At 43.5% G+C, this 22909-nt stretch overlaps 1 protein-coding gene across 1 annotated transcript in view; it reads right to left on the reverse strand.

The window, feature by feature from the left end:
- Nucleotides 1-18767: 18767 nt before the first annotated feature.
- alpk3a (alpha-kinase 3a) overlaps nt 18768-22909 on the reverse strand; it is a 115546-nt gene continuing 111404 nt past the window's right edge. Inside the window, exon 14 of the mRNA XM_069902250.1 lies at nt 18768-18883. Within this exon, the coding sequence (XP_069758351.1) occupies nt 18768-18883 (116 nt within the window). The remainder of the gene's footprint in view (nt 18884-22909) is intronic.

Here is a 22909-nt window from a genome sequence, read left to right on the forward strand (position 1 = left end):
CCACTGCTAAGACAGATATCGGGGCCCTACATGATTTTTTAATTTAGTCAAACAGCACGTTAACAGCACGCCCATGCCATCCAAATGCCCCAATTAACCTACGACCTCCGTACGTTTTGAAGGGTGCGAGAAAACTGGAGCATTTGGAGGGAACACATGGGGATAACCCACAAGTTCCTCACAGACCGCGCCCGATTCGAACCCGGGTCCGTGGCACAGTAACAGCGTTGCTCTAACCGTGCTGCAAAATCATGTTCAATTCCATTTGCAAACTCGAAGTAGGCCAAGCTTGCGTGCAAGGTTCAGGCACCATTCAGGCACCGACTAATAAAGTGGCAAAGAATATTTGCTCCAAATGTTTGTACAGAGCTGTGACTATCCACAATAACAAAGCAATTGTTGCTTTGACATTCAAACACAATGCCCACGCCGAATTCAAGATTCACGATACCTTTATTGTCCTGTAATTAAAAACAGTTCAAATATTACACTGAAATAGCTCTCATCTGCCGTAAGGCATCATGTAGATAGGGTTGTAAAGAGAAATTTTGGCATATTGGCCTTCATAAATCAAAGTATTGAGTACAGGAGTTGGGATGTTATGGTAAAGTTGTATAAGACATTGGTGAGGCCAATTTTGGTCGCCAAACTACAGGAAAGATATCAATAGGATAGAGAGAATGCAGAGATTTACTAGGATGTTGACTGGACTTCAGAGACTGAGTTACAGGGAAAGGTTAAATGGGTTAGGACTTTATTCCCTGGAGTGTAGAAGACTGAGGGCTGGTGACAATTGAGGGGGAATAGACAGTCAAAGGGTGGGTGAGATTCAAACAAGAGGACATGAGTTAAGGGTAAAAGGGGAAAAGTTAGGGGCAACATGAAGGGGGAACTTCTTCACTCAGAGAGTGGTGGGGATGTGGAACGACCTTCCAGCTGAAGTGGGAGATGTAGGCTCGATTGTAAAATTTAAGGGAAATTTGGGCAGGGAGAGGTATGGAGGGCTATGAATTGAGTGCAGGTCAGTGGGACTAGACAATAGAAAGTGGTTCGGTGCAGACTAGAGGGGTCGAGGTGGCCTGTGTCTGTGCTGTAATTGTTCTATGGTTCTATCAGCAGAAATTGCCTGACACTCCTCTTACAGTCAGGGAAAGAGAAGCAAAAGTTCCCTCAGAGTCCCCGCCTGCCCGTGGATTCACCTCTAGCGCTGCTGCCACAGCCCCTATAACCCGAACAGCCCAAGCTCCGCACGATCAGCAAACCCTGCAAAAGGCGGATAGCAGTGGAGAGGGGAAGACATAGCTGGTGGTGGGATGGGGCTGAGAGGGACTGAGGGAGGGGAGAGAAATATAAGAAATATAGGGTACAGGCTTTATCAACGACAGCAAGGGGAATCCACGTTTTATTTTTTCCGATGTCCTGGAGTGGAAGGTTGTCCTGGAGAGGTGATGGATGCAGGGGAATTGGGAGACAAGGGGGTGGCGCACTTGTGGCAGACAGGGTGGGAAGAGGTACAATCTAGGTGGCCGTGAGGGTCAGTTTGTCCACTAAGATGGAGTTAAAGAGGTCCAGGAAGGGCAGAGAGGTGTCAGAAATAGTCCAGGACCACGTGTGGCTGGTCGAGTAGTTCATGAAATGGTTTACACTCAGCACAGGTACGGGAGACAGCACCAATGAAGCCATCGGCCCAGCAGAAGAGTTGAGGACAGGGACTATTCCACGCAGCGGACAAAAAAGGCAGACGTAGCTGGGGCCCATGGGGTGGGGAATGGAAAGAGCCTTTCTTTTTAAAATATTTTTATTGATTTTAATAAAGAACTTATACAAACAAAAAGGGTACAATTCATACAACACCTGATTATTTTCCCGTCTGGGCCCTCTCCGGCCAGATAGCGTTAACATCCACTTTTCCAGTTTATGCTAACCTGCTCTCCTCTTCCCCCTTCCCCTTTCCAGTTCTCCCTTCCTTCCCCCAGTCATCCCTCCTCCCCTTGATCTCTGCTATACCCTCCCTCCCTTCTCCACCTCTTACCTCCTGCCATTGCGACCACCCCTCCCCACCCACTACTTTTTTGTTCGGACGCCTGACAACATTTTTTCCATACCTTGATGAAGGGTTCAGACCTGAAATGTTGGTTATGCATTTTGACCTTTGCAAGCACGACATGAAAGCCTTAAAAATCAACACAGAGAGCTGGGAGGATAGAGCAGGTAACCACAATGGATGGCAAGGTACTCTTCGTTAACACTTAGAGCGAGGCGAGGAGCGGAGAGCTAAGTGAAGAGTACAGCGGGCAGTGATTCAATAACGCCCTATATTTGCAGCAACTGTGGCAGAGCCTGACATTCCAGGATCGGCCTCCACACCCACAGTCGAACCAGTGACTACCAGAGGTGCAGTACCGATGGTCGATCATGACCGGCAGAGGTCAAGAAAGATAAAGAACATTGCTTGACCTGCTGAGTTTGTCCAGCCTTCTGCTTATACTCAGTACAATGTGTGGTAAGTATCACACAATTCTTCACCATGATTCCAAGTGCAGAGTAAATACAGCTGGATAGGGTTGGAGAAAACTGGGCTGCAATTTCCATCTGGAATCAGGCCGGTTCCAGATCAGTCGCTCGGGCCTGTTCCAGATCAGTTGTTCAAGCCTGTGGTACGGGCTTGAAGAGGGCAAAGGTTTGTGCGGGGAAGCCACTGCGACTGGTGGCAAGGCTCGGCCTTCACCTGCAACAAGGCTAAACATATTCCATGATGGCACCCTCCAGCCAGATGGCATTCACATCGACCTCTTCGGTTCCCAACGGGAACACACCACCCACGCCAATCAATTCTCAGCTTTTCTCTCCTGCCCTCCTAGCCATGTCCACCTGTGACCTCTTGCCTGTCGGCCTGTCTTCCTCCCCCTGCCCCTTCTTACCTCCTCCCCCTACCTCTTTATTCAAGCATTAAAACTTTTCATTCACACCTCAGGCCCGAAACGTGGGCTTCCTATGGACACTGTGTGACCTGCTGAGTTTCTCCAGCACTCTTGTGTATTGACCACAATCACACTGTCTAGTTTCACTCCATCTGGATAAACTTCTGAGGCTTATGCAATTAGAGAAGTTTAAGGACAAGGAAAACGCCACGCTTGATTGCCAGACCGCTTAGCTCGAAGGCAAATTGACCTTTGAATGCCGTAGGCAATTGGTGCGATCAGGGAGGTGCTTAATGGTTTTGGAAAGATTACCCGGTGTTGAATCCGATTGTGCATTCAGGAGAATCAAAATCTTGGATAAAATGTGGTAAAGTTCCAAACGACAACTGTTTTCAAAATCGCCAAGTCTGACTCAACTACTGCACAAAACCTGGAAGTCGATGGCTTTTGATTCAATTTTATTCTGGGTGTTTACAACAAACTTAGTGAGAAAGACTCTGAATGAATGACTGATATTTACAGCGGCAGCCCTGACCATGATGGTGCAGCACAGAACAGGCCTTTCGGCCCATCCACGTTGGCATTCTGTGCTAGTCCCATTTGCGAGCATTTTGTCCAAATGGTCTTCTGAACCAATTTCTACAATGTCCTTCCAACACAACAGTCACTCCTCAGTTCCCCCTTCAATCTCTCCCCTCCCCCCCCCCCCCCCGCCCACATCAACCTGCATCCTCGAAGTTCTTGACTCACCTCTCCTGGGGGAAAAGACCAATCTTTATCCATTACACACCTCGACGTGTCTCAGCTTCCTACAGTCCAAGGAATAATCACTCAGCCCATCCTTACGACTCAAGCTATTTATAACACATATAATTTTTTGTCAATATTTATTAACAGCAATTAAGAGAACCGGTACTTGTTTTAAACCAAAACATTTGACTCCAAGAGTACAGCTTACTAAGAAGACTCCTGACTGCACGGGTGCAGACAGACATTTCACTGGCCTCCTTGATGACTTGCCTTTAAATCTGACAACTTTACAGAATAAAGCAAAATCCCAGGCCATCCCAATAAAGAGGTGAACTAAGGGTGAACTTCTTCCTTCTGCCATTTATTTGGAATTGCGGTGTGCAGATTATAGCCCCCCCCCCCCGACCGTTCGTTCGCCGGCGATGTGCCAGTCCTCACAATGGCGGATCGGTAGGTCATTATAACTTGGCAGTAAACCTGAGCACAGACTTCGCGATTAACACTCGTTTTACGGCTGGTCGTTTGCAGTCTGATTTTAAGGAACAGATCTTTATTTTTAAATCGCACGGGCGATCAGTGGATTAGAGTTGGACTTTATTGCCTCTGACCAGCTCTCCAAAGTAATTGCCTAATTGAACTGCAGCTTTTCCCTTTACAAGTGATATCTTCCATTTGCATGTTCAGCTGATCTTTTGGGAAGTCCATTCGGTTCTTCCACTACCAGGTCCTAATAACCTTCTGTGTGAAAAGAAATTTTATTTCACTATTTTTGAGACTGATATTAAATCCACAATCCCCGGTCGCTGACCCATTCACCAGCCGTACCTCACTCCATATTGGACTACATAACGTGAGCATAATTTACCGGCTTGTGAGGCGTCCACAAAGAGCCTGCAAATGGGAAGATGAGGTGAGAGGACAAGAGTCGACAGATGATGGTGTAATGGAGGAAAATGTGATGTTATGCACTTTGGAAGGAAGAATAAACACCAAATATTATTTAAATGAAAGGAGACAAAAAATATGTTGAGGTAAAAGAGATCCAAGGGCCCAGATAGATAAAGAAGTTAACATTCAAGTCCGGCGTAATGGAATGTTGGTTTTTGGGTTAGCAAGATTAGTGCCACACAGTTAACAGCCCCTACGAGCCAGGTTCAAATCCGGCTGTCTGTAAGGAGCTTATAAGTTCTCCCTGTATCTGCGTGGGTTTCCTCCAGGTGCTCCGGTTTCCTCCCACCCTTCAGAATGTACTGGGGTGGGGGGGGGGGGGGGTTATTGGGCAGCATGGCTTATGGGCCAAGAAGACCTGTATAATTTGGTACAAGGAATTGAAGGGTGCTGGTGAGGCTGTACCTGAAGAACTGACTTGCTCACCACTCACAGATTTAGCTTCCAGAACTTGCATCGGAGATTCACTCCACAGGTTCCTGGGCGGGACAACTGTTCTTTTTAAGTACAGGCACTCTCCTGGACACACAAGGGTGCCGAGAACTGCCCATAACTTAAAATTCCTTCAAGGCATAAGCTCTACCAGGTGAGATGGTAAATACTGAACTGGTAGGTTAATTAGCTACATACTAGTACAGATCTTAATTCATTTGTTATACGTTTATTTAATAATTTTTTAAAAACTTTATATTGTCTACCAGTAGACGTGGGGAGGGGTGCAACCCCTCTTAATCCACATTCAGAAGGCAGGGCTGGCCAGGGCAAGCAGTTTGTTTCAGCTGGAGAGAGAATGCTATTAAAACATCAGTAGAAGTGAAGTAATGAGAGATTTGAAAGACTGTGCTGGGAAGAGTGTGGCCAAGTTCAGTTTGCCGTTCAGTTGGGATTTGGTGGCAAAGACAGAAGAGGGAGTTGCCAGGATCTAATGCAGGTACAGTATCTGCTAACCCAAAAACTGAAAAGACCCAAAATCCAAAACTTTTTCTGAGCGCCGACATGACATCACAAGTGGGTCTCTGTTGGTGCCAGTATGTTACAACAGGGTTCTGTGGTGCAAAGATATTATTGAAATTGTCAAAAAGGCCTGCAGGTACCCCTTTGGGTAACAGTGATAAGAAAAGGTGGAAGCGTTTATGTTTATCTAGAGAGTCGAGCTGTTGGCAAAACTGGACAGTGGTATAAGTGTGAAACTCTTACAGAAGATTATGAAGAAACTGTTGAAGTTCTGTGCCAAAAGTGATGAACAGAAGTTAAATGAAAGACCCTGCATAGAGCTAAAAGTGAAGCTCTCGATCTCGGATCGAAGGAGTGGATCCGTCGGCGGTCGCAGTGAACACACACCAATTAATGGCTTGCTGATCATGAAACAAGCAAAGCTGTCATGAGAAACAGAAAATTGAAGGGAACTGTGAATATTCAACAGGCTGGCGGAATAAATTGAAGACGCGGCATTAAATTTTTTAAAGATCCGTGGTGATAAAGCATCCGCTAATCACAAAGGAGAGGAGAAATTCATCGAGGAGTTTGCCAAGATGAAAATCTGATGCCAGGACACGTCTTTAATGCTGAAGAAACATCATTGTTTTGGCGTTATTGCATCAGAAAGGCACCGACTCCAGATGATGAGACAGCCCCTAATGGAATTAAGGATGCCAAGGACAGAATAACTGTGCTAGGATATGTTAATGCAGTGGGAACGCACAAGTATAAACTTGCTGTGATAGGAAAAAGGTTGTGTTGTCTTAAAGGAGTGAATTTCTTACTAGCCTATTCTTCTTTGGCTTGGCTTCGCGGACGAAGATTTATGGAGGGGGTAAATGTCCACGTCAGCTGCAGGCTCGTTTGTGGCTGACAAGTCCGATGCGGGACAGGCAGACACGGTTGCAGCGGTTGCAGGGGAAAAATTGGTTGGTTGGGGTTGGGTGTTGGGTTTTTCCTCCTTTGCCTTTTGTCAGTGAGTCTATTATTATGCCAGCAAAAAGGCATGGGTCACCAGGGATATGTTTTCAGATTGGATTAACAAAATATTTTGTATCAGCGGTTCATGCACACTGCAGGGAAGCTGGATGGGATGATGACATTTTTCCCCTCTGTTCTGCTCATCCTCCAGCTGAAATTGTCATCAAAGATAATGCTCGTGGAGGGGGTGGCCTGATGGCAAAGGAAGAAGAAGTGTAATTATGTCTTCCCCCAGTTGGACTAATAAATATCCAAAGTCTAGAAAGTTTGCTCTGAAGTTGTCCGAATGTTCTGCTAATACAAAGAAATCGAAAGCACAGATTCAGAAGAAACTTCCTTTTAAGAGAACAGAAGAAATGAGGCCTACTTACCAGGTGGAATCCCCGGAATCGATTGGACAGCCCCCTAAGCACCAACGCACTCCAGCTCACTTAAGTATTACCCCAGCACCCTCGCAAGACGGCGCCGGGCTTCCAATCTTTTTCTTATCTTGACCAGCGGAAGGAGAGGCGCGATGTCGGGCGCGCTGTAGAGTTGCCAGAGCCTATAGAGTGTCGGGCCTGGTGCGCGACACCACTGCGGGTCCTGGTGGCACAGTGGCCCAAGGCAGTGCTTTGGAAGATGTGCATGCGCGGAGCCCAGCGCTGCCGGGCATGCACGGTGCGTCCCGAGTCCGCGATCTTTTGGACAGGGTTTGAGCTGTCAGTGAAGTCGGCCGGCAATGGCCGGAACACATCGGGTCTGGGTCTGTAGGTATGCAAACCAGAAGTAAGGTGATGAAATCGATGGAAAACAAGGAAAAACTTCTTTTCAAACTGAAGAAATGGAAGAAGAATCATTGACTGTTACTGAAGTGAAAGAAGGGAGGCCTCAAGGAGGGATTAGTAACACTAATTTTGATGCTGTTTTTACAATTTTGGAATCCATCGCTCACCAAATGGGTAATATGCCAACATAAATGTCTACTCAGATTGATCATGGATTTATGAATATGACTGAAAAAATGAATAATATTTGTGAAGACGTTTCTTCTGTTAAGAAAGATATTTCTGTTGTTAAAGCTGATGTTAATAGATGCTTGAATACGGTGGATACAGTTCAAGACAATTTTAAGAAAATGGAAGGTGCCTTTCAAGTTTGTAAAGAACAAGTGGATCGTAACAAAGAAAAATTAGAAAAAGTGGAAGATTTTTTGTTGGATGGGAAATCCAGAAGATAGACTTATTGAAGAAGACAGATTCTTTGGAAAATCAAAGCCACCAACATAATGTTAAAATAGTGGGAATTCCGGAAGGAATTGAGGGTTCGGATCCAATAAAAAAAACATTTAAATGGATCCCTGAAGCATTGGGATTGGGAATCTTTTCCAGAAGGTTTGGAATTAGATAGGGCGCACAGAGCCTTAAGAAGTAAACCATATCCACGAGCTGTTTTGATTCGTTGTTTACGGTACCAAGATAGGGAAACTATTTTGAGAGTCGCGGTCCAATATCAGTCTCCGTTGATGGTACAGTGAAATAAGGTTTTCTTCTACCTGGATTTGAGTCAAGAAATTATTAAAAGGCATAAAGAATTCAATTCTGCTATAGAGGTGCTTTGGAGGAAGGGTTATAAATTTTCTTTTAGATACCCTGCAGTATTGAAGATCTTTTACGGTAATTTCCAATCACAGTTTTTTGAGAATGAACATGACGCTTTAATTTTTGCCAATTCTTTGCCAGACAGGGCTACTGAAAGGCACTCTTCACCTCAGAGGAAGATACCTGATAAGGAAGAATAGAAATGGAAATGGGAAGACAAATATGTCAAAGAGCTCGATTGATATTGATGATCCGGAGCAAGCCTTGGGATTGAATTCATTGGGGCTGTGAGCTGACTTAGACATAATTTTATGTCCAGTTGTGGGGGGGGGGGGTGGACGTCGCTGAAGCTTTCAGAAGTCGTCCGCCACCTGTGGGGGGGGGGGGTGATTTTATTTCTTTCCACACCCAGTTAAGTGGGGATTTACTACTTTTGTAGTTTCTACGTTTTTTTTCCAAAAACACCTCTTTACTTGTGTTAAGTTTTACTTTGTTTAGAGAAGGGTTTAGTGGCTGTTTAATTTAGGGGCTATTTAGCAAGGGGAGCTTTAATTTTTCTTATTGGAGAGGGGGGTTTATTTGTGGATAGAAGGAGGGTTTTTTTATTTTGTTTCTACTTTATTTTGATAACAATGTCTAGTTTGAATTTTGCAACATTTAATGTGCAGGGTTTAAATAACACAATTAAACGAAAAAGTGTCTTAGCCTCTTTAAAAAAGATGAAAGTCGATATTGCTTTTTTTGCAGGAAACTCATTTAAACTGAAAAAGAACACTTGAAATTGAAGAAGGATTGGGTTGGTCGTGTAATTTCATCTTCTTTCAATTCGAAAGCAAGAGAAGTGGTGAGTTTGATTAATAAAAAATACCATTTGTACTTGAATCAGCTGGCCGAATTTTAAATTGTAAATTGTTTGCTGAGTCACGGTCCTTGTTGAATGAGTATGCACCCAATGTCAATAATGAACAATTTGTGTCTGAAGCTTTTTTAACTTTAAGTCAAGCTAAAGAAAATATTTTGATTGGAGGAGATTTCATTTGTGTAAAAGATCCATTATTGGATAAATCTCCGAAAATCTTGAAAAAAATCAAAAGCAGTGGTCCATTTGGTTTCCTATATTACACTACAAACATATCAATTTGAATGTTTGATTCAAAGATCTAAACAACGTTATTGTGAGTTAGGGGACAGAGCCCATAAAGTTTTAGCATGGCAATTGAAAACAGAACAAGCATCAAGAACTATTAACACTGTGAGGAAGGATAACTCAGTTACTTGTAAACCTCAGGAAATCAATAACCAATTTTTATCATCTTATCAGAAATTATATGCTTCTGAGGGAGTTCGAGATGATGATTCCACTGAATCTTTTTTGTCAGAATTAAATTTGCCAATATTAGGGGAAGATGATGTGAGGAAACTTTTACAGATTTAGAAAGAATGTTATTCAACAAATGCCTAATGGGAGATGATGGGTTTACTGTTGAATTTTATAAATATTTTTATGATGATCTGTCCTCTTTATTTACGGATGTTCTTCATCAGGTAACGCAGGAACAAACTCTGCCAGACTCGTATTTAAGTGCAATAATAATGGTCATACCAAAAAAAGATAGAGATCATTTGAATGTAGCTTCATATCGGCCAATTTCTTTATTAAATGTGGATTATAAAATAATAGTGAAATTATTAGCGAATAGACTTGCCAAGTGTTTATCGCAATTGGTACATGCTGACCAGACTGGTTTTATTAAAAATAGGTACGTTTCTGATAACATTCTTAGAGTGATTTCACTGATCAACACTTGCTTTAGATGTTGAAAAAGCTTTTGATAAGGTCGAATGGAATTTTTTATTATTTAATGTTTTGGAAAAATATAAGTTTGGACCCTTTTTTATTGGTTGGGTGAAGGCATTATATAATAATCCTGTTGCTAGGGTGACGACAAATGGTCAAACCTCTTCTTTCTTTAAATTATCGCGTTCAACTCGTCAAGGTTGTTCTTTGTCAGCAGCTCTATTTGCATTGGTCATTGAACCGTTAGCTCAGGCTATTAGGCAGAATGAGAATATTAGAGGTATAAGGATAGTAGATGATGAATATAAGATTAATCTATTTGCTGATGACATTTTGATATATTTAACTAATCCGGAATGATCTTTAATTTACTTGCAAGAATGTTTAGAACAATATGGTAAATTATCAGGATATAAAGTGAACTGAGACAAAAGTGAAATATTACCAATTTCTGAAGGAAACTACGACCAGTGTAGACAAATTACTAAATTCCGTTGGACTGATAAAATTAAGTATTTGAGGGATAATGGTTGATGTAAATATTCAATTGTTGTATAATTTAAATTATGTACCATTAATTAGAATGATTAAAGCTGATTTGATTAAATGGAAGGATTTACCTCTGTCATTAATAGATCGAGTAAATTGTATTAAGATGAATATCTTTCCACGAATTCAGTATCTTTTCCAATCGATTCCTTGTTCTCTTTCAAAATCTTTTTTTCAAGATTTAAATCGTTCAAAAATTAGCTAGAGTAGCAATAGATAAATTGACCTGGAAATACGCTTTGGGAGGTTTGCAATTATCCCATTTTCAAAATTATTATTAAGCAGCTCAATTAAGATTTATTAATCGTATGTTGGATGCTTTGTGCCCCCCTAGTTAGGCCAGGGTAGAATTGGCTGGTATATTGCAACCTTGTCCACATCAATTTGTATTTAAATGAAATTCTGTTTTATTACCAATGTACCAATTTTGAAATATTTGTTAGAGATTTGGACCAAAAAGAATTTAATAGGCGCAAAAGGTAAAATATCGGTTCAAGCCCCAATATATCAAAATAAATTGATTCCTTTTTCATTGAATAATAGATTTTTAGGAAAATGGCAGATTAAAGGAATAAAGTTATTGCAGGATTGTTTTGAAGAGGGTAAATTTTTAACATTTAATCGACTTAGAGAGAAATTTGGGATTTCAGTGAATTCTTTGTTCATTTATTACCAAATTAGAGCATTGGTGAAAGATAATTTTGGAAGAGAAATGAAAATTCCTAAGTTAACGAAATTTGAGTTTATGATCTCTCATTTTTCAGAGAAGGGTTTTATTTCAGAGATGTATGCGTTGTTACAAGACACTATAGATAAAATAAATTTAGATTAAATGGGAAAATGATTTAATTTGTGATATTAATCAGGTCGACTGGGAGATGATGTGTTTCAATGGTGTGAATAAATTGTTTAATGTAAGGTATAGTAAGATTAATTATAATTTTTTGCATCAGCTATATTTAACCCCTGAGAAAATGAGAAAATATGGATTTAGTTATTCAGAGTTGTGTTTTAGATGTGGATTATGTGTTTGAACATTTTTACACTCTGTTTGGCTTTGTGATAAAGTTCAATCATTTTGGTATAAAATTAGGGAATTTCTTCAATATTTGTTTAAAATTCAATTATTAGATCCCAAATATTTTTTGGGTTATACTGTTCCATTTATGGACTTGGGGTTAGATAAGTTTCAGACAGCATTTTTATGTTTAGCATTGGCAGTAGCATATAAATATGTCGCGACTTCCTGGAAAGACGAAGTTGAGATAAATGTAAATCGTTGGCATAAAGAGTTGAGGTCCTGTATTTATATGGAGAAAATAATATATAATTTGCATGATAATTATGATTTGTTTTTGTTAAGATGTGGTCGCCTTATTTGAAATGTATGAATTTAGTAATATCTTAAACTGCTGTATGTATTTTTTTTTCATTGCTTCCCTTGTGGGGTTTGTTGAGGGTGGGGGAGGGGTGGGATAGTTCTAGTTCTCATTTTTATATTATGGTTTTTGTTTTGAAAGTATTAAATAAAGTTTTTTTTAAAAAATGTTCGTGTCATGTACCTTCCCCCAAATGTGACTTCATTAATTCAGCCATGTGACCAAGATATCCTTAGATCAATGAAGAGTGACTATAAAAAAGAAACACCTTCTTGAACAATATGCTGGTGGGTTTCCAAAAGGAGTTAAGCATCAAGGATGCCGTATATGCCGTGGCCACCGCTTGGAAGACAGTAACTAAAGACACAGTTGAACGTGCCTGGCACAACCTCTGACCTGCAACCACGTTCAATGATGATGAACAACAAGATGGTGACTTGAAGAATTCGAGGTGAATGCCAGGTGAGAGAAAAAATGTCATGCGACTTCCGTACCAAAAGATACAAGTTCGGAGTCCACCAGTAAGCTGGAAGAAGTGGATATTGAAGAAGTTTTTAACATCAATAATGAGGCCCCAGTTGTTCATTCACTGGCTGATGGTGAAATAGCTGAAGTTCTTCTGCGTCGAGGTGATCGTGGCAAAGATGACTTAATACCGCAGAGAAAGTGCCTGTAGACGACGTGGTGAAAATGTGTGATGGACTTATTGAAGGACTAGGGCTGCGTGCATTCATGACAGAACAAGAAATCATGTCAGTTTATGAATCGCAGTCAAAGGACCCACAACAGGCTGAGGGCTGCTGGAGACCAGCTCATGGGTGTTGCCTTCAGGAAGAGTGAATCCAAGGAAAGCATCTGGTCCAGACGGAGACCTGTGCTGACCAACTGACCAATGTATTCACAGAGAAAAAGCACAAAAAGCTGGGGGAGCTCAGCAAGTCAAACAGTTCCATGGATCCTCGGATACCAGCAATCGTACCGGTGGCCAAGAAGAGGGTGGAAACCTGCCTTGATGACTATCGCCCAGCAGCACTTGCATCAAAGATGATGAAGTGTTTTGAAAGGCTGGTGATGGAGCAGATCAGCGAGCGGTGACGTGGATCCGTTCCAGTTTGCCGATCGTAGCAACGGCTCTACGGAGGATGCCATCTCACTGGCCCTGCACAAAGCCCCAGAACACCTGGACAGCAAGGATGCTCTTTATCGATGACAATTCAGAATTTAACACCACCGTCCCCTCAAAACTGATCAGCAAATCCAAGATCTGAGACTCAACGTCCCACTGCAGACCACAATTAGTGAGGATTGGTTAAAAAAAAAACTTGTCCTCCACAATTTCCATCAGTATCGGAGCACCACAGGGCTGCGCTCTTAACGCCCTGCCCGACTCACTTTACCCTAATGACTGTGTGCCTCAGTATGAAAATAACACCATCTACAAATTTGCTGACGATACCACGGCAGTGGGTTGTATAAAGGAAGGGGATGAGTCAACATCCAGGAGGGAGATGGAAAACTTGGCTGAATGGTGCACCAATAACAACCTCGTGCTCACTGTCACCAAAACCAAGGAGCTGATTGTTGTCTCAGGAAGGTGGACAATCCTGTGATCTTTGGGGGATCAGAGGTGGAGAGGGTGAGCAAATTTCAGTTCTTGGGAGTCACCATCTCGGAGGGCCTTTCCTGGACCCAGCACACCAATGGCGTCGTGAAGAAAACACGTCAGCGCCTCCACTTCCCTGGGAGTTTAGAGAGGTTTTGGTACGACGAGATTTTCAGAGAGGGTTTTAGTTGGACCTCTGAACACGCAGGGAATGAAAGGTTAGGGATCATATGCCAGTGGAAATTATTTAGATTAAGGTGGCATCATGTTCGACGGAGACATTGTGGGCCAATAGGCCTGTTCCTGTGCTGTACTGTACAGGCCAGGGTTCTAATGTTAGGGGGAGTGAGCACATAAGTGCCACAACACACATCAGATGGTGAGTCATTTGCTGAATGGTGGGCTGCTCTGATTTTTCGGCAGCGGCGGACCATGGGGATGGGGGCCACAGGGGTTGGTAGCATTGGGCACGGTGCTTGGTGGACAGGGTGGCAGCAGACCAGGGTGGGCAAACCGCCCCCCCCCCCATTCTTGCTCCACCACTGGTGCAGAGGAAGGGCAGAAATAATTATTTTTGCTGCAGAACCGTCGACAAACGGGGAAGTGGAGGAGTGGTGGTGAAAGGAAATCGAGGAATAAACTTGCAAAGCTACAGAAATGGCGCAGAACTAACCACGTTGCTCGGCAAAGAGCCAACGTGGATTTGAACGGGCAAAATGGGGGCCTCCTCTCGTCTCAGCAAAATTTGGTGCACAGCTCCACCTGACAATAAAATCGAAACTGTTGAAAATCAGGGTCATTGAAATGCATCAAATTCGAACCAACGCATACTTTGATATTCATTCGCATGAAAACCACGACTCCACAGAATTAATGAATTCCCTGCATTAACTTGGTCCACTAGAAACTTATCTGCTGCAGGAGATTGAAACAATATTGCCGAAGCCACGATGTCTGTCTGCCTAATGACAGGCAGAAGGCACCTTCGTATATCGCACCTTCTGTACTAATATACGACAATAAAGGGTTAAACTCTGAACCCGCTTGTATCTAACCTGCTACGATTGGGAGCAAGGTTACCCAATGGTAATTTTCCATCACTGAAAGGAACTGACTTGAAAGAGCAATGATAACATTATCTGGAATTCATTCACACATTAAAGGGCAAATCAATGCTGGATGTAACCTTTTGATATTTACCCAAGATAACTTTGAAACAATAAGTTCAGCAAATGACTGCGTTGAAAGGATTGTTCAACCTCACTTCCTCTGCCAAAAACCTGCCTCTTTGACAACCCATTTGTCCTCCTGCCTTGATCCCTTCTGTTCTGACTCTATCAATTTTGTTTGATTACTTCTTTATACTTACAAAGGCACGAAATGGGTGGCCACCCATTTCAATTCCCCATCCCATTTCCTTGCCGACACGTCGGTCCATGGCCTCGTGCACCGCCGAATTGAGGCCACCTGCAAATTGGATGAACACCACCTCACCCCTCCGAATCGGTACCCTCCAACCGGATGGCATGGTCTTCTCCGGCTTTTGTTAACCCCCCCTCCCCCCACCGTAGTCTCTCCGTTCCCTGTCTCCTTTCGCCCAGAACATGGTAAATTCTCACCTAGTCACTTATCACATCCAATTAACACCTTTAGTTGGTCTGGATTCCACCCCCATTGTTTGCATTCTGAGACTTTCTGATATAGGGCAGCACAGATGGCACAGCAGTTAGTGCAACACCTTTACAGCGTCAGTGATCAGGACCGGATGGGGGTTCAAATCCCCCACTGTCTATAAGCTCTGCCCATGCCTGTATGAATTTCCTCCAGGGGGTCCAGTCTCCTCCCACCATTGAAAAATGTACCAGGGGTGTATGTTAATTGGGGGTAAATTGGGACTGGTGGGCCGAAATGGCCTGTTACCGTGCTACATGCCTAAATAACAATATCCTGCTTCTGCCTTTTGATTTTTCCTTGGAGAAGGGCTCAGGACCAAAACGTCGGAAATATATCTTTGTCACTTACAGATGCTGAAAAGACCGGCCGAGTTCCTCTAACATTTCGGTGCGTTTACTACAATCACAGAGTCTGCTGCCTGTGTCACAATATAAACACGAGCTGTGACCTGATAAGGACATCCACAGTCTCTTTTACTTCCACACATCTTTGAGAGAATTAGTAAAGACACAACTGTAAAAGATAACATTCTCTTCTGAGACAGTGTCAATATTCAGGGTAGGTTCGGAATAAAATCCTTGACCTTACAGAATTAGAATCTTTGAGTAACAGTACAAATGCATAAATATTTTAGGAAGGACTGAAAATGTAATCCTTCATCTTGCATTTCTTAATCTGCCTTGTAACCCGGGTTTGAACCCAGTGCTGTCTCTAAGGAGTTTGTATGCTCTCCCTGTGACCCGCGCAGTTTTCCCCCGGGTTTCCAACTTGGGGAATTCCTGTTTCCCCAGTTTCCCCAACCCAAACGTAGGGAGTTGATGGTTAATTGGGTTGTAGGTTAGTTGTAGGTTGAATTGAGTTCTACCATGTTGTAAATAAAATTTTTAATAAACTAGTGGCAGAATAATGTCGGAACACAACCTCTTCACTTTTAGAAAGCAGGGTTAAATAGAACAGCTAATGGGTGTGGAATTTTGCTGGCTGTAAACCAGGCTTTATCCAGCAATACAAAGCTATGTGGAAGGATTATTTGAGCTGTCAATGTGGGAAATGTGAAACTTCCCTACTAGATCAGCAGAGAGCACTCAGAGGACGTGGAACAGCATTGGATCAGAGCAGAGGAAGCTTCGCGCCGAATCACACTGCTTCACCGCATGCAAAATAGGAGCAGGAGTCTGCCGTCTGAGCGTGCTCCGCCATTTAATGAGATCGTGGCTGATCTGATGACGGGCTCATCTCCACCGACCTGCCTTTTCCCCAGATCCCTTAATTCCACTACATAAAAATCAATCCTACCTTGTCTTAAATATATTGACTGAGGTGGCCTCCACTGCTTCAATGGGCAGCAAATTATAGAGATTCACCACCCAGTTCTTCTCATCTCAGTCCTAAATCTACTCCCCTGAATCTTGAGGCCATGTCCCCTAGTTCCAGTCTCCCCCACCAATGGGAACATCTAACCAACCTCTATTTCATCTCCCACACCCAGGTTCAGGATCAGCTGCTACCCCTCCACCATCAGACTCCTCAACGACAAACTCAATCAGGGGCTCGTTTAAAGACTATTGATTTTTTTTTCCTCTCCATATTGCATAGTTTGTTTACATTTCTTAATTTGTTCATGTGTGTACAGCTTGTTTTTTTCCCACACGGCCAATAAGTGGTAATTCTGCATCACCCACAGGAAAAAGAATCTCAGGGCTATATGTGATGTCATGAATGAACTCTGACAATAAATCTGAAATCTTCTCTGTGCCTTTCATAATTTTATACATTTCTCTAAGATCTATAATGTCAAGCTGACACCAGGTGTTCTCAAGTGTAGAAGAAATCGAAAGCTTGCAGAGAGACTTGGAGAATGAGCGAATAAATGGCAGATGAGATACAATGTTGAGAAACGTACAGTTGTGCATCTTGGTCGAGGAAAGAAATGGTCAGATTATTATTTGGATGGGGAGAAAATTCAAAGCTTAGGAGCACAAAGGGACTTGGGGGTCCTCGTGCAGGAGAACCTGAAAGTTGACGGCCAGGTTGGATCGGCGGTAAAGAAGGCGAATAGTATGTTGGCATTCGTTTCAAAGGGAATAAGAATAAAGAGATGTTGATGAGACTCTGTGGGCATTCTATGGAGTAATTGTGTGCAGGTTTGGGCACCACATCTTAGAAAGGATATCGCAAGGTTGGAGACGGGTCAGAGGAGGTTCACCAGAATGATGCCAGGAATGAGACGGTTAACATATGAAGAACGCTTAGCGGCTCTTGGACTCTGTTCATTAGAATATAGAATAATGAGAGGGGATCTGATAGAAACATTTTGAATAATGAATGGATTGGACAGAGTGGATGTAAATAAGATGTTTCCCCTGTCGGGTGATTCCAGGACAAGAGGACACAGTCTTAGAATTTAAAAGTACCAATTTACAACCGAGATGAGGAGAAATTTCTTTAGTCAGAGGGTGGTGGATTTGTGGAATTTGTTGCCACGTGCAGCTGTGGAGGCCGGATCCTGGTGGGGGGGGGGGGGATGATTAATCACAGGATGTGGGGGAAAGGCCGGAACTTGGAAAGAGATGCGGGAACGGTTTAGCTCAGGGAGGTTTCACGGAGCAGACTCGGTGGGCCAAATTGCCTGCTTCTGTTCCTTATTCTTGTGATCTTGAGAACGATTCATTCCTCCTTTCATAAAGACAATCAAGATGTTTCAAGCTAAGTAAGGAATGATCCAGAGAAACTACTTCCTCTGGCTGGAGGAAGTCTTGACCAACAAAAAAAGACTAGAGCCCATCCATTTTCTGGATCAAAGGGAGGTAGAAATCAGCAACTTTTGTCCATCAAAGAATTCAATACAATGAAAACCCAAGAGCAATAAAGTGTAACAAGGGATAGGGAAAGAATGCAGTTGTGGTCACCTCATTCTCCAAAGGATGAGGAAGCTAGGGAGAGGGTGCAGAGGAGAGCTGGCTGGATTGGAAAACAAGTCAAGGTTAGCTTTTCTCTTCAGAGCAAAGAGGTGACTTAACCAGGGGGAAGTCACGTGATGGAGTAGTGGCGAGCCGGAAAAACCAGCCGTCCACGGAGAAAGTGAACAAAAGAGTAAAAAAACACAAAGCTGAACAAAGAAAACAGAGAGAGTTAACAAGAAGATCCTGAGGATGGCTCCAAAGAGAAGATCAGAACGACAGACAAAGAAGAAAGAAAAACTCCAGAAAGGAAGGAAGAAGGCCTTACCTGTACACGAGAGCAGGGAGTTCCCTCCAAAAGGATGGCCCGACTCCCGAAGCTGGGCTGGGCGGCGACGTCTCCCGGGGCGGACTACAGAGCCAGCAAATTAAACGCAACCGTGCATACGCGAGGAGTCGCGCAGTGTGGCGCTGCCACCGACAGGAGTGGAGCCCAGCGGCGGGACACGGCAGAAACAGCTGGAGGAGCCGGAGAGGAGATATCGATGGAGGAGGAAACACCAGGAAGACAAGGAAAGGATCCGGAGAAGGCAAAGACCCCCAAGAGAAAACAGAAGGTCAGAAAAACAAAAGCAGCAGATAGAATATTTTGATGAACAAATAAAGACGCTAATGGACATCTTAATGACAGAATTTAATACGATTTTTAAAAAATGCAGAAGACAGAATGCAGAGAATGGAGCTTGCCATAGCAGAGATAGGAAAAAGAGTTGATGAAGAGGAAGAGGGCAGCTGTGGAAATGGAGATGAATGAACTAAAAGCTGGAAGATAGAGACAAGACTCTTACTGGGGACAGAGCCTAGCAGTAGGGAGAGGAGAGGAGAGGAGAGGAGAGGAGAGAAGAGAAAAGGAGAGAAAAGGAGAGAGGAGAAGGACAGAAAAGAAAAGAGTCCGGGGCAGGTAAGAAAACTTTTTTTAAAAGTCTCTTACCAGGGTCTGCGGGGAGGAGTCGGCGTCGGAGGCGGCCATTGGTCGAGCGAGCGTACTGGAGAGTGTGACGGGAAGGTAAGGTCTTTTTAAAGACTCTTACTGGGGACAGAGCCTAGCAGTAGGGAGAGGAGAGGAGAGGAGAGGAGAGGAGAGGAGAGGAGAGGAGAGAAAAGGAGAGAAAAGGAGAGAGGAGAAGGACAGAAAAGAAAAGAGTCCGGGGCAGGTAAGAAAACTTTTTTAAAAGTCTCTTACCAGGGTCTGCGGGGAGGAGTCAGCGTCGGAGGCGGCCATTGGTCGAGCGAGCGTACAGGAGAGTGTGTAGGGGTTAATTGGTAAAAGGCCAATAAATAAGAGGGACAGCGAGCGGCCCAGCGAGTGAGTGGCCCAGTGAAGGAGTGGGACTTCCAGGCTTTGGCTCATCAGGCTTCGGTGAAAGCAGGCGGAGAGAAAGCTAAGATAGTCTTTATTACTACTTCATTGGGGTAAGGCTGTGTGTTGTCGGGAGTGCCGAATGTGGGAGGTCCTGAAGTCTTCCAGTCTCCCGGATGTCCATATCTGCACTAGGTGTGTTGAGCTGCAGATTCTCAGGGACCGTGTTAGGGAACTAGAGCTGCAGCTTGATGACCTCAGGCTGGTTAGGGAAACAGAGGAAGTCATAGACAGGAGTTACAGTCAGGTGGTCACGCCAGGGCCACGGGAGGATGAAAGGTGGGTAACTGTCAGGAGAGGGACAAAAAACCGTAAGGTACCAGAGAGGAGCCCTGTGAATGTAACCCTCAGCAATAAGTACGCCTCTTTGAGTACTGTTGAGGGGGACATCAAGGTTGGGGGGAGCGACAGTGGCTGTGCCTCTGGCACGAGGTCGGCCCCTGTAGCTCAGAAAGGGAGGGAAAGGAAGAGGAGGGCAATTGTGGTAGGAGACTCCATAGTTAAGAGGACGGATAGGGGATTCTGCGGACGCAGCAAGGAGAACCGGATGGTGGTTTGCCTCCCTGGTGCCAGGGTCCGAGATGTTGCTGCTCGTGTCCTGGATATCCTAAAGTGGGAGGGACAGGAGCCAGAGGTTGTGGTACATGTAGGTACCAATGACATAGGGAGAAATAGAGAAGAGGTCCTAAAAAGTGAGTACAGGCAGTTAGGTAGGGAGTTAAAAAGAAGGACTGCAAAGGGGGTAATTTCTGGATTACTCCCTGTGCCACGTGACAGTGTGAATAGAAATAGAATGAGGTGGAGGATTAACACGTGGCTGAAGGGATGGAGTAAGGGGCAGGGTTTTAAGTTTCTGGATAACTGGGACCTTTTTTGGGGGAGATGTGACCTGTACAGTAAGTCCCAGGGGGACCAGAATCCTGGCAGAGGTATTTGCTAGGGCTACTCAGGATCCTTTAAACTAGAATGGTTGGGGGGAGGGAACAAAATAGTACAGAGCAGTAAGGAGAAGGTTAGAATGCAAAGAAAGAAAGTTTGTAGTAAGTATTTGAATATGGATGGGCAGGTGATAGAGAAGGGAAATGCTCTGGAAGATGATGAAGGGAAATTGGCAGGAAAAGTAAATAATGTTGTTCTTAAAGATGAGGGAAAACAGGGATTAAAAATTGGGAAATCCCTGAAATTCATATATTTTAATGCCAGGAGTATTGTAAAAAAGGTGGATGAGCTGAAGGTGTGGATTGATACTTGGAAGTATGATGTGGTAGTGATTAGTGAGACATGGTTGCAGGAGGGATGTGATTGGCAACTGAATATCCCTGGGTTTTGTTGTTTTAGGTGTGTTAGAGTCGGAGGGGCAAGAGGAGGTGGGGTTGCATTGCTTGTCAGGGAAAATATTACAGCGGTGCCTAGGAAGGATAGATTAGAGGGCACATCCACGGAGGCTATTTGGGTGGAACTGAGGAGTAGGAAAGGAGAGGTTACACTTGTAGGGGTGTATTATAGACCACCCGGAGGGGACCGAGACCTAGAGGAGCAAATCTGTAGGGAGATAGTAGATATTTGTGATAAGCACAGGGTTGTAATTATGGGAGATTTTAATTTTCCACATATAGATTGGGAAACACATTCTGTGAAAGGACTGGATGGGTTAGAGTTTGTGAAATGTGTGCAAGATAGTTTTTTACAACAATATGTAGAGGTGCCGACCAGAGAAGGAGCAGTCTTAGATCTACTGTTGGCAAATGGGATGAGTCAAGTGACGGAGGTTAGTGTTGGCGAGCACTTCGGGTCCAGTGATCATAATGCCATCAGCTTCAATGTCATTATGGAAAGAGAGAAATCAGGGCCAAGGATTGAGGTTTTTGATTGGGGAAAAGCTAGATTTGAGGAAATGCGAAAGGACTTGCAGGGTGTGCATTGGGACAATTTGTTTGATGGGCAGGATGTAGTAGAGAGATGGAAGTCTTTTAAAGATCAGATTTTGAGAGTGCAAAAGCTTTATGTTCCTGTTAGGTTAAAAGGAGGGGAAAAAGGTTGGAGAGAGCCGTGGTTTTCAAGGAATATTGGAAACTTGGTTCGAAGAAAAAGGGAGGCGTACATTAGATATAAGAAGCATGGAGTTAAGGAGATGTTTGAAAGATACATTGAATGTAAGAGGAATCTTAAGAGAGGAATTATGAAAGCTAAAAGAAGGTACGAGGAAACTATGGCAAGCAGGGTGAAAACTAATCCAAAAGAGTTCGACAAATATGTTAATGGTAAGAGGAAAGCTAGAGACAAAATTGGTCCCTTAGAAAATCAGAGTGGAAAACTGTGTGTGGAGCCTAGAGAAATGGGGGAGATATTGAACAGTTTCTTTTCTTCGGTATTCACTAAGGAGAAGGATATTGGGAGATGTGAGATAAAAAAAGCAAATTGGGTAAATATGGGGAATATAGAGATTACAAAAGGTGTAGTTTTAAGGCTTTTGAAGAATATAAAGGTGGATAAGTCTCCGGGACCAGACGGGATCTTCCCCAGGACATTGAGAGAAGTGAAGGAGGAAATAGCAGAGGCTCTGGCGGTAATTTTCCAAATGTCATTAGATATGGGGATAGTGCCGGAGGATTGGCGCATTGCGCATGTGGTTCCGTTATTTAAAAAGGGTTCAAGGAGGAAGCCTGGCAACTATCGGCCTGTAAGTTTGACGGCTGTGGTAGGTAAATTAATGGAGAAAATTCTTAGAGATAGTACTTATAAACATCTGGATAGACAGGGTCTGATCAGGAGCACTCAACATGGATTTGTGGGAGGAAGGTCATGTTTGACCAATCTGATTGAATTTTTTGAAGAGGTGACTAGGAATGTGGATGAGGGTAGCGCAGTGGATGTTGTCTATATGGACTTCAGTAAGGCCTTCGATAAGGTACCACATGGAAGGTTAGTTAGGAAGGTGCAGTCTTTAGGTATAAATTTTAAGATAGTCAAATGGATTGAACATTGGCTGAAAGGGAGAGGCCAGAGAGTGGTAGTGGATAATTGTCTGTCAGGTTGGAGGCTGGTGACCAGTGGTGTGCCTCAAGGATCTGTATTGGGCCCATTGTTGTTCGTTATATACATTAATGATCTAGATGATGGGGTGGTGAATTGGATTAGTAAATATGCAGACGATACTAAGATAGGTGGAATAGTGGATAACGAAGAAGGTTTTCAAGGATTGCAGAGGGATTTGGGCTGCTTAGAAAAGTGGGCTGAAAAATGGCAGATGGAATTTAATGCTGATAAGTGTGAGGTGCTTCATTTTGGTAAGAAGAATCAGAATAGGACATACGTGGTAAATGGGAGAGCATTGAGGAATACAGAAGAGCAGAAAGATTTAGGAGTAACGGTACATCGTTCCCTGAAGGTAGAAACTCACGTGAATAGGGTGGTGAAGAAGGCTTTTA

This window comes from Narcine bancroftii, chromosome 11 (genome assembly GCF_036971445.1).
Source record: "Narcine bancroftii isolate sNarBan1 chromosome 11, sNarBan1.hap1, whole genome shotgun sequence".
In the NCBI taxonomy this organism is placed as follows: Eukaryota; Metazoa; Chordata; class Chondrichthyes; order Torpediniformes; family Narcinidae; genus Narcine; species Narcine bancroftii.